The sequence below is a fragment of the Teleopsis dalmanni genome, chromosome 1, assembly GCF_002237135.1.
Source record: "Teleopsis dalmanni isolate 2A chromosome 1, ASM223713v2, whole genome shotgun sequence".
Classification (NCBI taxonomy): Eukaryota; Metazoa; Arthropoda; class Insecta; order Diptera; family Diopsidae; genus Teleopsis; species Teleopsis dalmanni.
The window spans coordinates 182,552,833-182,568,822 of record NC_051846.1 but is presented as its reverse complement, the minus strand read 5'-3'; the positions used below and the strand labels follow the sequence as shown (position 1 = coordinate 182,568,822).

The following is a 15,990-nucleotide window of genomic DNA, read 5'->3' as shown; positions in this document are numbered from 1 at the left end:
GAAAAGCTTCCGGAAATTTTAAATAAAACGCAAAATTCTTAATCTTCATCAATATTTATTTTATCTCCTTCAAAATATGCTCCATTAGAAGCGATACACAAATGCCAACGTTTCTTCCAATCATCAAAACATTATAGGCGCTTTCCGGTATGGCTTTGAGTTCCCTCTGCGAATTCTGTTTTACGTCTTCTATGGATTCAAAACGCGTTCCTCTGAGTGGTAATTTGAGGTTGGGAAACAGGAAAAAGTCACACGGTGCAAGATCAGGTGAATACGGTGGCTGTTCGATGGTATTTATTGAATGTTTGGCCTTAAAATCGTTGATAATGTTGAACAAATTGAGGTGAATCGGAACAAGCCGGGCGTTGACACGTCGCATACACAAATTGTCCACCAAAATCAAACGAGCCATCTCACGACCGATGCCTAGCTCTCGTGCTATCTCTCTAACACTCACATGAGGATTTTTGAACACGATTTCCTTTGCCTTTTCAATGTTTTCGTCGGTGGTAGAGGTCGAAGGTCGTCCAGAACGCGGCATGTCTTCGACGGTCGTACGACAGTCCTGAAAGGCTTTGTACCACTCATAAACTTGAGTTTTCGATAAAACTGATTCCCCATAAGCCTTTTGTAGCATTCGCAACGATTCTGCACACGAAATTTCGTTCGAAAAACAAAATTTGATGCAAACTCTTTGTTCAATATTTTTTTCCATTGTTTTTTTCGCAACGCACTACTGAGGTGAACTGGTTTCAACAGCTGCAGTAAACGAACTGTCTGACAGATCGCGCTCATTTTTGGCATAGTAATTAAGGACAGTGCTGCCAAACTACATAAACTTAAAATATCGAAAAATATACAGCGCGCGAATTTTAAATGAGAACCTCCGAAAACCTTTCGGTCACAATGTAAATACAATGCGTAAAGTTCTTTTACATGCGTATATCTTCCCATATTATAAATATGGTAAACCTCAATAAACTTTTGGATTTTGGTAAAAAATAGAACAGATAATACTCAGGGTGGCATCTTTATTTTTACCGTAAAACATCTGCTCTATGTTCGGTGGAATATTTTTCACAAAAAGTATTTATATTCTACATTTTAATTAGTCAACCGATTTCATTCCTGGACAACCTGATCTATCTGAATTTTTAAAAAGACAATTTCCAAGGTTACATTTGATTGTTTCAGTAACGAAGAGACTGGTTTTCTTTATCAATAGACAGACAGGTAGACGAATATCATTAAATTGATTGTGCTGGTTTATAATATATAGGTACGGTTCAAATAGTCTCTGATGTTTTTTTTTACTTTTTCACATTAATACATTTCACAAATAAAAATTATAGGACCGTATGTGCTGTTGTATTGGAGTACATGTATAAAAACGATATACCCTATAATTAATTATAAATAATTACAATTTATTTGTAAATATCAGTAAATTTGGTAAATTATTATAAAAACATAAATAAGATATAAACACATCCCGTATATTTACAAATATTTGTAGGGTGTAGCAAGGTCATGGGTCATTAATATATAAGAGGATTATATTCCCTAGTTAGTAAAATATAAAAACGTCTTTAAGAAATTAAAATAAGCAATATTGGACTTTAAAAATTACTTCACGTAACATAGGTAGCATTATATTTGATTTATTGAATTTTCTTTGTTTTATTCGGGTATAATATTATTTTATTATACAGGTTTAATATATTCAAGTTTTATTCTTCAAGGAATAAGATAACCTATAATAATTTTTTTTTATATAAAGTAGCAAATATTTAAAGTAGTATCTAGCTACTTGAATTTTGCCCTTGAATTATTGAATATTTGAGGAATTATAGTGTTATACCCTAATACAGTTATACTAATGGAATATGGTATATAATGATAGGTATAATGGAAATATAACATTGAAACAAATTTTTTTATTTTAATAATTCGGATATTTTATTGGATTATTTTAGATAGTTATTATTATAGTATTCACTTAATACGACATAAGATGTAAGAGAAGAGGCTATTTAATCGTAGAGCAGACTGGCGCAGATAGGAGTTTTGCTATCAGAAGGATTGATTCATCATTATAATATTTTTTAATAAAAAAGCAGACTTTTAATTTGTTACAGGTTGTAAGGTAGTACAATATTCGACTTAATTTATTTAATATATAGTTATTACCAAATTGCTTAAAATAAGATAAGATATCAAGATATGTTATAAATTAACTTTTTATTTTCAACTATATATATTAAATAATTTTAATGAGACAAATGGTCACTTAACCATATATAATTTTAGTTGAACTATCCCACATGTTAGGATTTACTGCGGGTCGCACTAGGCAAAAGTCGCGACCTATTAATTTATAACCAATAATTACTTCTTCAAACAATATTTTCTATGCGTTGATTAATTCTCGACATATACATTCTCATATATAATATATTTAAATTTTATAGCTTCCTAAATTTCATTTTTTTTATTGAAATTATTAATTTGTTTTTATTAAATGAATATTTTATTAAACTTTTCTTTTTATTATTATTGAGATATTATATTTCGAGTTATATCGAGATATTATATCTCAAAATAATTGTTTGGTTACCATCTGGAATTCTCATTGGTCTTTTTATCAGCTATTGAAACGTCTTCTAATTAAATATTGCTGTTATCACTTAATTAATTTATCTAATATTAACATATTTAATTTAAATTTATACCGTTTATTTAATATAAATTAGATAAATTCATTAGTTGATAAGATTTCATCAATTTATATATATATAATTTGTTTGTATATATTATACAATTCATATACAATATTTGTATAATATATATTTGATAAGCTTTGTTAATCAATATAGTTGAAGTCGTTGTATAGGTCGTGGATTGATATTCGCATATTAAATAACGACTTTTTTTATTGTATTCGGATGCTAAGCTGCTTTAAGATCCAAGTTCTACTTCAATTACTGATCGATCCTTAAATATTTTTGACCCTGAATTTAATATTAATATTAAGTATCGTGATATGTGAAGATTTTATTATAAAATTTCTACGAATTGAGCTTACGGGTTACTTGCCTCGGATTGCGTTACATATTGTAGTAGAATAAGGTCTCGATTAGGAATATGTAGAATAATAGTATAATCGAATTGTATATAATAGAATAATAGTAGACGTTAAATATGAAGAAGAAATCTTTTTTAAATTATTATCATACATTTTGTAAAAGCTGAAGCAGAGGTTCTCAAACTTTTCTCATGGAGTACCTTTGAAATTGAACATTTTATGCAGATCAATAAATTATATCTAACACCTATTGTATGGTGTAGCACAGTTCCGTGGCGCACAGTATGAGAAATTTCGAACGAGAGAACTCTGATAAAAAATTGATATAACATAGAAAAGTAAGCTACGTGTTTTTAGTGGATTACTATAAATATCTTTATTAAATGATGAACTTAGTGATGAATGATGAAAACCTTACGACAGGAACATTCCATATAGGCGGATATTTCATATATTCGGATACTGTCAGTGATTCCATTGCATATGTGGTTCCGTTTGATATTCGATCAGGTTATCTTCAGCTAAGACGTCAAGAGAAATCGTAAGTGACAGGGTCTCACCAAATTAATTTCTTGTGTGGACCTTGGAGACGGCTGAGTTTAACCTCAGCTATGTACAAACCTAAGAAAAAGTTCATTACAAGGATATTTCATATATTTAATTATAACATTTGCAGGTCTAACATTTGTTGGCGTAAGTAATTATATTAATTTGAGTTTAGATCTAAAAATGTTGACTCAAGTATTGTCTTAAGTATTAAAAAAATACAGTGTGTGTGTGTGTGGTAATAAAAAGTTTTTTCAAATCTAGTCCTGTTATAAGATATAACTTAAAACAATGTCTTTATAAAAAACATTCGAGAGTAAAAAAAGTGGTCCCAATGTTTTTATTAAATATATTTAATAATTGATAAGAAGTACGTGTCAGCTATATATAATGGGTTTATATAGTTGTGCTTGTATAAGCGAACGTGTCATTTGTTGCGATTACTTTTACCAAAATTTTAAGTACTTGTGTACTGGAAAGTATTTATACATATGATGTGTATAGAAAAACCAATTGATATGTTAAAACCTATATTAAGCATAGGTATAACCAATATTGACTAGGTTAGCTGATATAAAAATATATTTTAAATTCAGTGACACTGAAGAAAAATTAATAATTGACAGTGATTTGCGATAATCTCGGCAAAAACAAAAAGATATTGATAATAAATTAAAAGTCACAATAATTTTAAAAAGTGTATATAAAGAACACACGGAGGGTTCGAGTGAGGTATTTTGAAAGTGAATTTTGACTTTGAAGGTATTCAACATGAAATTCTTTGTTTTCGCCTTTATTGCCAGTCTTTGTCTGGTTGCTGTCAGCGTAAGTATTTAATTAGAATAAAATATTTCAATAAAAATAAGATATTATATATACGAGTATATTATATACAAGTTTTATATACATTCATTTTAAATAAAAATGTTTGCATTAAGATTTAAAAATTTTTATTTTTTAAAATAGAGTAGCGCCGTTGGTTTTGAAGAACCCGATGAAATCGAACTTTTCGTACAAGATAGAACATTTTTGGGTGCAGTCAAAGCAGCTTTGCGTACCGTAAAGGGTTTCAATTGTCTTATTAAATGGGTACTCAATATTAAAAGTACAACACAACAATTCCTCGATGATATTGTAGCATGTGGAGGTACTGTATCTGCCCAATTACAAGCTGTCATAGACGCATGCAATGCTATAATTACCACTTGCAACAATATCATTGATGCTTGCGGTAGTGACGATGAAGGTGATGATAGTCCTAGTAAAAGCTGTACTCTGGCAGTAGTTAAGGGAATGGCCTCTTTGTACAAACAAACTAAGAATGTCATCAAATTGATCAAGAAAGTTCCAACTGTACCTGGACAATACGGTCAATGCGTTACTGATGCAACAAACAACCTTACCAGTTATTTCACCCAGTTCGTACCTAACATTAAACAATGCTCCAAATTGACTAGTTAAAATTATAAATTTTTCTATATGTGAGATAAATAAAAAAAAATTAATAAATATTACAATTCATTTACAGCAAACTTAAAAAAGCATTTATATATTTTCTTTTTTATATATTTTGTCATTTATCGTTTGTTCTTTGGAAAAAGATGTACCACTGAGTTTTCTCTTTACACAAAATATATAGTGAACTTCGATAGAACGTCAATAATCTATGCATAAAAATTAATGTTGGAATAAATATAACTACATAACATATAACTACTACTAACTACAAAAAAATAAAAGGCTCTTTTTAGAAAGAGGCTTTAACATACTTAAAATATAATTCCCCAACTACCTAACGGTACTATTGTCAAAGTACATTTAAATCTTACACTACATAACCCTTCTACTCCATACATATTATAGTCATTTTAATTCCAAAGCATCGTTCATAACAGCAATCTCAGTAGACTCAACCTTATTAAGCTTCACCGTTAGCTTAGATTTGGTTGAAGTGGCTGCCTTGTTTACTAAAGTTTATTTACCACAGATTTGTGTGGTAAATCTGTGGTAAATAGACTTTACCCAATTCTGGTGGTTAACGTAGTCTGCAGTGGTTAGCGTCTAAGTCCTTAATTTAACAGTTCTGTCAGCTTGGTAAGAAAAGAGATAGCAAAGATTTTCAATTTCCTCCGGCATTGACAATGGAGATAAAACTTAGATACTTCTAAGTTTTCAGACCCATAATCACAAAAGAAGTCATTAAAGGATAGAACGAGTCTTATCGCACGTCTTTCTAGCACGCAGTGACTCATTAGCACCGATGCCATTGTGCTGAGCAGATTCCGCTTTAGTTGTATCAGCTGTCTGGTACGTTTCTAGTTTAATTTGGACGAAGTATACCTCAAAATCTGTAAGGAATTTTAATTTGCCAATGTTTTTTTTAACTATACTCAGATATTATTATTCAAATATTCAAGAAATGAATGCCAGAAATCAGAGTGATAGTCTACCTTGCAATTACCTGAGATGTCCCTATGTTCATGTATCTATATGAGTTGAACATTGACTTGCTTGGCTAGCTCGCCAAGAGAAACCTATTATTCTCAAATTAATAACTATGTAGTTGAAGCGCTTACCAGATATTTAAGAGTACGATTTTTGTATCGGGCAACTTGTGGACAAGGATCCAATTTGGTGCATAGTGAGACGCTATTACTTCGACCTGAAGGACACTGCCGTAGTCTAGTAGTCAAAGTGTGATGCGAAGACACAATTTAAAGGAAAATATACAATTGCTTTTATTCAAAGTTTTCTTTCTAATTTTCTAAAACTATTCAAGATTCTTTATTAAAGAAATGAATTCATATATATATATATATATTTATAGCATTTTCTTTCTACTTTCAATATAAATTGTTTTACTAAGTTATCTTTTTTATGGCATCAGATTTCAAATGCTATTGTGATCTATTTCCCATATTTACATAAGACTATGGTTATAATGACTAATGACCATATTATTCAGAAAGTCATATGATGAATTATACTATATTTTTACGATCTTTGTCATATGTAAATATTTTCTTGTAAAAGTTGTAAATTTATTAGCAAACAACACTGTTTTTATTAAACTCTGAGGGCGCAAAAAGCCTCCCAATCATGACTACAGTTTAATTGATATTATTTCCTAGCTCTCATTCTAAAATGCATATTTGTTATATGACATTTATTCTATAATTTGTTACTATTCGATAATTGTTTAAAAAAATTAGTTTTAATTAATGAGTCACATTTACAAATGCCAAATGTATGATTTCGGAACATTTAAAGGAATCTATCACATAATCTTCTTGAAGTTCAGTCTGATGTACAGATAAAAATTAGTCGTTCCATTTCCTTACATCTCACTTTCGGTTTCTTCTTCCTTCTTGAACATAACACTCTTCATTTAAGTGCTATGCCATTTAGATGTTTCTAGCATGGTAGACTGTTGGGCAACTGGATTAGTTAGAATTCATGACGAATCACAAAAACAATAACAACGTTCTGTTGATATATAATATATATTCTATTTTATTTGTACTATGTTCTTATAATTTATCTTACCACAGCAAATGATTACTGCTATTAATAACTTTAAGTGTGTTGACTCGATAAATTTATTTAGAATGAAATTAATTTATTAAAATTTCTGAAATGATTTTGTTTGGAATATCTTGAATGGAATATCTTGACTGGACTCTGATTTGTGATTATCTCAACCAAATAACGAAAAACTGATAAAAAGAATTTATTAAATGCTATTGAGTATAAAAAGCTAGTGTTTTCCCTATATCATTGTAGTATTTCTACAGTTATCGTTAAAATGAAGTTCTTTACGTTCGCATTCATTGCAAGTCTTTGCTTCGTAGCTGTTTATGTATGTAATTTTGTAAATAATTTAATATCAAAATTAAATATAATTTATATTTGCAGTCAAGCTCCGCTGTTGTGGAAGAACCAATTGACATAAGTCTCGAATCGCTTGAATCCCTTGATTTCGATATTGATTTTTATGGCGAAGATAGAGGCTTTTACGGAACTCTTAAAAAGATCTTACGCGGTGTGAAAGGGTTGAATTGTCTTATTAAGGCTGTGCTGAATATACAAAATGTAACAGAAACATTCCTCACAGATGTGAAAGCATGTGGCGGTAATGTCTCCAAACAATTGAAAGCAGTTATTAGTGCTTGTAATGATATCATTAAGACCACCAATGAAATCCTAAATTTGAACGATACTATTTGTAATAATAGTGAAGACAGTCATTTGGATGAAGATGCTACAAACTCCAAGAAATGTATTGTGAAAGTCGCCAAAAAAATTGTGACCTTGAATAAGCAAATTAAGAAAGCAATAAAATTGATTAAGAAGGTCCCACAAGCTCCTGGTGATGCTGGCAAATGTGTCAATGATGCTTTGGATGAATTACAGAATTATTTCGTACAATTCAAACCAGCCGTTATTGAATGCTCCAAATTGACTAGTTAAGGTGTTAAAAAAATAAAAAAATTAAAAATGAATTGAAATAAAGAAAATGTGATGTATTGCAAATTTTAATTCTTTTTATTTAAACGCATAATTTGGGTGATAATAAAAAAAAATTATTGTTATAGTGAAAAAGAGGTGTCCGTTTAATAGAACATACCTTGTATTGAAGATAAAAAGTGGAGACTAGCAATGCTGCACGGTTTGTAAGAGCGTTCTTTTAATATAGCTTTCACTATAAATATATTCTATTATCATCATTGTTAGCTATTACAATCCGGTGTAATATATAGCTTAGCTATGACTCATAACTGTCCCGAGCCATGTCTCTATAACCTACTGTAACTCATGTAGGTCATCTAGCAATGAAGTTACTGTACACTTGGTGCCTCTTCGATGGGACCTTCAGCCTTAATTTCCACTTTTGTCAGCCATAGTCGAAAGCTGATACATGTTCTTTTTTGCTACAGGTCAACAACAATTGGGCTAATATTTCTTTAGCAGCGAGGTCTAGAGCGACCCCTGACTTAATTCATGTACTTAATTCATGGAAGTAAATCGTAAATATCTAAAGTATTATAGGTCTTAGTGACATATTGAGTTGTAGGATGACATGGAGTTAGGCTCGGACTGCCCTACAGAATCTCTTGTAGTACATATCTACTGGTGGTTGACAAAAAGATTATGGAACAGCTATTGTGTCAATGTCCTGGCTTAAGTTTTTGGGTGCAAAATTTTTATATCAATTTAATTCATAATTTAAAACCGTAAATAAAATAAATAAATAAATTTTCTAAATTTATTTAAATTTATATATATATATTTATTATTGTAATATAACAATCATAACAAATCAAAAAAAAAAAAATGAAATTATTTCTTATATAAATTAGGCATTAAAAAAAATAATAATAAATTAGCAAAATCGCAACAAGCAAATAGCAGCACCCAATCTTCTATTAACAAATACTATTTGCTCTATATTTTATATTCAAAATAGTTAAAAATTATAACATATTGCACCAAAGTTCCCATTGAAAATATTGATCATTCTGTGAAATGAATTAGCAAATTATTGATATAAATATATATAAAAAGAAATTTACACATAATAACTTAATAATTAATTAGTAAATTAAAATATTTTAATATTTTAAATATAAGCTAAAAATTAAAAAAAAATCATAATAAATTTTACAAAATGTTTGCTTAAATTAAAAAATAGTTTATAAAGTACACAAATAATCTTTTTTATATATATTCACATATAGTGATATATATGTATTGACTTATTATAAAAATAGTCAAAAAAAACATCATTTAATAAATAAACAGTTTCTTCATTATGTTTAAAACTGTCTTTAATTTTAATTCATTGCACTTCAATATATTTTTTTAAATAATACTAAATATTCGCATATTTCATAAGAGGCCCATTTGGATGATCAAAATACTCTCTAAACTAAACTCAGTCTGCTATTAGTTTTTCTTAACTGTGCTCGCCAAGGTATTATATTATCATTTGCATCGTCATCATCTTGAGATTTTTCGGTAAGTTTGTGCATATCATCTTCTATGGGCTTTTCATTGGTACCATTCATTTCAATACCACAATTATTTTCCTTATTGTTGCTCTGATAGGCTATAATGTCTGTTGTACAGGATACCATGCTGATGTTATCAATGGACATAGCACGATTTTTCAAACGCCAAGTTTCAGCTATACGATTATTCTCCTCTACTTTAGGTGTATAAATAGTGGCTCTATTATTAAAAAAAGTTTTTTTTTTTAATATATTATGTATGTAGAGTGTGTGATACTGACTTTAATTTATTTTCAGTTTCTTCGCGTCGCGCCAATAAATCACGTTTCCATTGTGGTATTTGTGAGAGACGACGACTTTCCGCTTCCTTAGCCATGCGATCCTCGAAATCTTTTTTGGCACGTTCAGCTGCTTTTTTTGCTAACATTTGTCTCTTCCAATCTGGTATAACATTACCAGATGGATCCTTGTCAGGTATCTGCATATAGATCTTTGACAACTTATGAAGTGTCCGTCTTTTGGTTATTACTTAAATAAGTTACTTACTTGATCCACATAATTATTTGCCGTGAATTGTTTAGTTATTTCGGAATAGTGTTCAGAGTCCATACGATTAGCCATTTGCTTTTCTACCTTCATTTTTTTGATCCCCGGTATGTCCTTTGATATTTTAAGTTCCGCAATTAGGTCAGTTTTCAAATAAGTATCTGTAGTGGATGATAGACATTGCATGCTTAGACTGCGTGCAGGCATTTGAAATGGTTTAGGCGCTTTTTGTGTGTCCGTACGACGTAGCTAAAGTGAGGAGAGATGGTTTATATAATTGAATGGGTTGTTAAAAATTGTAATATCATTACCTGTACGCTATTTAAATCCTGTATAGATATAGCTGATAATGGTTGATGCTGTTTACGTGTCGCTGTATCGGGATTCGTAGGTGATGCAAGTGTGTTTATGGACTTCACTGTATTAAGTTTTTCGTTGTTGTTGTTGCTGCTGTAAATAAGCGGTTGCATTGGCATTGGAGGTGGTGGCGGAGGCTTGGGAGGTTCAAAACCAATCGGATGCTGATTAGATACTTGTATTTGCATATAATCCTCAGTATCAGTGGATCTAAAAAAAATTTTAGTTAACATTTAAATGTTTTGAATTTTAATTATTTTGTTTTAAATGAAATATCTTAAAGAAGAAATTGTAATTACAGATTTTAAAAATAGTTGATAAAGTTGAAATTAAAAAAATGGTATTAAAAAATACAAAAGTAGTAAAGATAATCTTCAATCTTTAGATTGGTATATTAATAACTTCATATAAATGATATGACACCTCTGAAGCTGTTTTAATAAATAATGTAAGCTAAAAGCCTAAAATTAACAAGTACAGATAAGAATCCTACAAGGATATGATAAGTCACCATTCTATTTACCTGTCAGAAATTAATATATTATTTAAAAAACCTTCTAGTAGTAAAAAACTTTTATTTTCAAATCGACTTTAATAATTGACTTTAACATTAAATTTAATATATGAATATTGTTTGAAATCAAAAAGTTTATGATATTAAATTTATATTTTTCAATTAGAATAAAAAAAAATGAGATTTAATTAATTAGAAGATGATTCGTCTCGAGTTGCAGAAGAGTCGAAAGGTTCCCAAATGTGCTACACAATACTTTGTATTCAGTATTTTTCGAAATGGAATATATAAATAAATATTAAAGGACCAAATTTTATTGCTGTCAAAAGAAGGAGACTTGAAAAAAAAACCATTTCACTTTAATTCCTCAGTATTCCAATTTTTATTCTAGCGATCCAACTTTGTCTATGGTTCCAGAGCTATATAAAACTCGAAGCGACTGTGAATTATGAATATACATTGAGCAAGACATATGTGAAGCACCTCCTTCATATACCTCACATAACTCTGTGGTAAATGTGATCTGCTGCAAAGTCTTAATGACATTATCATGTCTATAAAGGAGTATTAAAGGAGTTCAACATATTTCTACAATTTAAGAGTACCCATTTTTTATACATATATCAATCTTATATTTAATCGTTCTACATACGAAGAATTTAAAATTTATATGTGGGATGCTAGAGGTATTACCCTATTTTTCAGTTGTTCTGAATATATTTTTAAGCTATAAGGAATGAAAGTGTTATAATTATAATTAGTTATAATTAGTCTTTTATTTTGAATTGATTTTTTTTATTAGATGAAGCACTGTTGGATCAATTTGAATGGGACGGATAGAGTAGTGCTTAAGGTATGCAACGTTAAACTGCACCCTGATGGAATGAAATGATGGTGGTTCTTACGCTTTTTATATTAAATTAGCTTTAAACCAAAGGGCTTAATAGGTCGGTAATTGAAAAAGCAATTAAGTAGTATCTAAAGTAGAAACTATGTTAAGTATAGTACAGTCAAAAGATTTTTCTAGGTTCAGTAAATTTTATGTAATACGATTCAGTAACATCGATACTTCGATGACCATATGAACCCATTAGATTATATGAGTGTTTGGCCCGCATTATATATTATACAACAAGTAAATTAAACGGTAAAAACTTACATATTTTATGAGGACGTGACTTACACATAATTGCTTAAAAAATTATAAAAAAAACTCTATGCTCTATTATAAAAATATATAATATCTTCTTTCGAAACAGCGAATTGAGTGAAGATATTTTTAAATCCAAAAGTTTAAATTCCAATGAAGTGAATTTTATTGAATTAAAAAACATAACCTGAACATCTGTCATTATATTGTTAATATATCCAGTTTGAAGCACATGAACCTGCTATTCTTGATGTTACCTCACAACTTTTCTAATCTTTAGTTTAGAAATCAGATAGTTCAGAAACCAAACTATCTTCTTAAAAATGATAAGCTCAAAATAGTTGCCTATATAAGTGAACTGGATCAACATTATTCCACTTTACCTATCTACGTCCTCAGATATGTAAATTACTTGATATAGAATATCAATAAAATCATATAAATTATGTAAGGATATGATATATAATATATATCATATGATTATACTTTATCCTTTGATCCTTAAAAGAGTAAATATAAGCCTAAGTTATGCACGACACCAAGTTTATATTTTCTGAGTTTGACTTCGATATATAGTAAGACACTTCGTGTTCAGTCTCATTTACGACAGATAGTTTGATAAATACTTGACATTAAATTTCTCAATAGCGCATTTAGCGTTATTAACTTATTAAAAATAAATTAATTTAATTATTATTTATTACACTTTCTCTTTTTTTTTGTTATGTTATGATTATTTAGTTTCTATGAGTTTTCTGCTGACCTCTTCCAAGTGCGGCGTGTTCGTAGTATCATCGCGTTCAACACTGACTGATTCCAGATGAATTGAAAAAATTAAATAAAGTAAACCAAAATTGGAAAATTTTGGCAAATCTCTGTTTCAAGTGAAAGATACACAAATGCAGCAGCGGAGATGCAATGGCGTGTTTTGTGGCTTAAACACGCATAATTTCATGCACACTTAAACGAAAATGAAGCGTTTCAGCTGCCGGTGAAGGGGTATGAGTGTTGTAAACTCAGCTTAAAACTTAGCTTAAAACTCAGCTGCACTAATTACATTTCAAAGCCATACATTTTAACTGAATAATAACGAGTTTTTTATTGCATTTATTTTATTTCTAATTAAAAACAAAAGATTTGCAAAAAAAGAATCAACAAATTCGTTGCAAGAAACGGAGCAAAACCACTTTTTTTTGAAATTAAATTTAAACATTCATACCCAATAGCTGGAAGTATTGATGTGGCATTGTTTCTTTATATACTCATACTACTTCTAATAATCATAATAAATAGACTCATAGATAGACTCACCTGGCAGATGAGGGGCACGAACGCTTGTCGCTGATGCTCTTCAAATATTCTGACGGCTTGATGAGATGTGTTACACCGTCTTGTGAGTTATTTGGAAAGCTTGGCGGTACAAATGGCAATACAAGTTGTTTGTTTACTAAATTGGGACCGCCTGGTCGGGTGCCTTGTCCATTCAAGCCATTGGGATTACTGTAGCCATATTGCAGTTGCTGCAATTCATAATGATCCTCAGCGGATGAGCCATAGATTTGTTGATGCTGTTGTTGTTGATGTTGGTAGTGATGTGCATGCATCTGGTGCTGTTGGTAGCTGACATTGACTTGCTGATAGTGGGCCTGGTAATTGCCGTTCTGTTGATGATTACTGCGCTGTGCATTGTTGCTACTGTTGTTATGTCCATAGATGTGATTCTGATGTGACGGATGCTGATTGCTATGGCCAAGTTCATTATGTACGCTGCCAGCAACTGCTATTGTACCATTTGCTACGGCATTTGTTGTTTGAAGAGTTGCGCTGCTATTCAGCAACTTGGCTTTCTTGTTCGCTGAAATTGAACCAATTTATTTATGAGTTGCATTAACAAACTTTAACAAATATTTTCGTTGTTTCGTTTAACGATTTTGTGTATTGTTAAAGATTTATTTGCTTTTACGTTTTCGTTATGGTAATTTTAACATTCAAATAATAGAAAGTATTGCTAGACATTAGTAAAAAATATTTCTCAAGCGCTTAATGACTGCAGTTATCACCTTCACTTCAAAAATTGCAAGCAATTGTTTCACAAAACTAATTTAAATAAATTTAACCCAAAACAAAAAAATTATGCAAATCATTAATAGAAATTTTTAACATGATGAAGTGTAAATACATATTGTAATGATTCAGTAGAAAAAAATGTTTGCAAATTGTTTTTATAAGATTTTCACACAGTTACTTTAAAGCCAGTAGCTTTAAACGATATGAAGTATTACGTTGGTCTTGACTTAAAAAGATAAGATGGGATACTGCAATGGGTATGAAAATTTACAGGCGACACTGCGATTAGTATAAAAAATCTACAATGATCACAGTGTACCGTCACACCAGAATGCCCGAAAAGGATTCTGGATCTTTTTACTTTACAAGATGGAAAAGAATTACAAATTATTTTTATAAGATTTTCACATAGTTACTTTAAAGCCAGTAGCTTTAAACGATATGATGTATAAGGTTGGTCTTGACTTAAAAAGATAAGATGGAATATTGCAATTGGTATGAAAATCTACAGGGGACACTGCGATTGCACTGAAAGATGTAGAGTGATCACAGTGTCTAGCACACCAAAATCCAAGAATCTTCTTATTGCGAAGGATGAAAAAATTAAAAATATTTTTATAAGATTTACACAGTACTTTAGAGGCCGTAGCTTTAAACGATAAGAAGTCTAAGGTTAGTTTTGACTTTAAAAAATTATGTCTAATGATGTGAAACTGCGATTGGAATGAAGTGGAGTGATCACTGTGTTCAGCACACTAAAATCCAAGAATCTTCTTATTGCGAAGGATGGAAAAATTAAAAATTATTTTTATAAGATTTTCACAGCACTTTAGAGCCAGTACTTTTAAACGATAAACGATACGAAGTCTAAGGTTAGGTTTGACTTTAAAAAATTATGTCTTATAATGTGGGATACTGCGATTAGTATAAAAGATCTACAATGATCACAGTGTACTGTTACACCAGAATACCCGAAAAGGATTCTGAATCTTTTTAATTTACAAGATGGAAAAGAATTATAAATTATTTATATAAGATTTTTACACACCTGCTTTAAAGGCAATAGTTTTAAACAACAGCAAGGCTAAGGTTAGTTTTGATTTTAAAAAACTATGTCTGATAAAATGGAATACTCAGATTCGTACAGAAATCCTACAATGATAATAGTGTTTTGCTCTACTGAAAGCGAAAAATAGAAGATGCTAATGCCAATTCGAATGTCTAGTTTAAAAGGCCTACAGCACATAGGGACTTTAGATTGATTAGAAAAGAAGTTGGAAGCCTGATTCTTCATATGCAGCACCTTCAAAATGCAAAAAGCGGACGGCGTCTGCAATAATAAAGGAATGTAATTACTTCTTCACTCATTTAGTTATTTCGAACTAACAGATTTTTAGGTCGCCCTTTAGGGTAATTGTGCTTATAATTTCAATTCAAATTATACTACAACGCATTGTCTACTCCTTTATCTTGGAAAAACTTTAGTGGTGAATTAACACAACGACTTGTTAACGTTTTTACGGTAAAATCAGGGAAAAAAGTTCCAAATTAACTTCGGATACATAAAATTGTGATACCATATATACGCTATACCGCATGATATTACCACTAAAAACTAAGTGTTCGAAAATACATAAATAATTCAGTATAGTTAAATTGATATAGTTAAAGATATATATATTAAATAATATATATTCTCAACACCATAACCTAT

General features: G+C 30.1%; 3 protein-coding genes across 3 annotated transcripts; 2 read left to right on the top strand and 1 right to left on the bottom strand.

Moving 5' to 3' along the window:
* The first annotated feature begins 4,358 nt into the window (after positions 1-4,358).
* On the top strand, positions 4,359-5,148 carry LOC119671731. The gene is made up of 2 exons (XM_038082495.1): positions 4,359-4,456; positions 4,598-5,148. The coding sequence occupies exons 1-2, from the start codon at positions 4,403-4,405 to the stop codon at positions 5,090-5,092; spliced, it is 549 nt and encodes a 182-aa protein (XP_037938423.1). The 5' UTR covers positions 4,359-4,402; the 3' UTR covers positions 5,093-5,148.
* A 2,258-nt stretch (positions 5,149-7,406) lies between these two features.
* Positions 7,407-8,138, top strand: LOC119671724. Its single transcript, XM_038082484.1, has 2 exons — positions 7,407-7,490; positions 7,547-8,138. Exons 1-2 carry the CDS (start codon positions 7,437-7,439, stop codon positions 8,099-8,101), a joined length of 609 nt encoding a protein of 202 aa, XP_037938412.1. The 5' UTR covers positions 7,407-7,436; the 3' UTR covers positions 8,102-8,138.
* A 1,405-nt stretch (positions 8,139-9,543) lies between these two features.
* Positions 9,544-14,064, bottom strand: LOC119671714 (probable serine/threonine-protein kinase DDB_G0280133; the record flags this gene model as incomplete). The annotated part of the gene is given in 5 exon segments (XM_038082474.1): positions 9,544-9,862; positions 9,924-10,132; positions 10,189-10,437; positions 10,500-10,755; positions 13,521-14,064. Coding segments are annotated over 5 exon segments (1,565 nt in total), but the record flags the coding sequence as incomplete, so codon positions are not given.
* Positions 14,065-15,990: the final 1,926 nt, after the last annotated feature.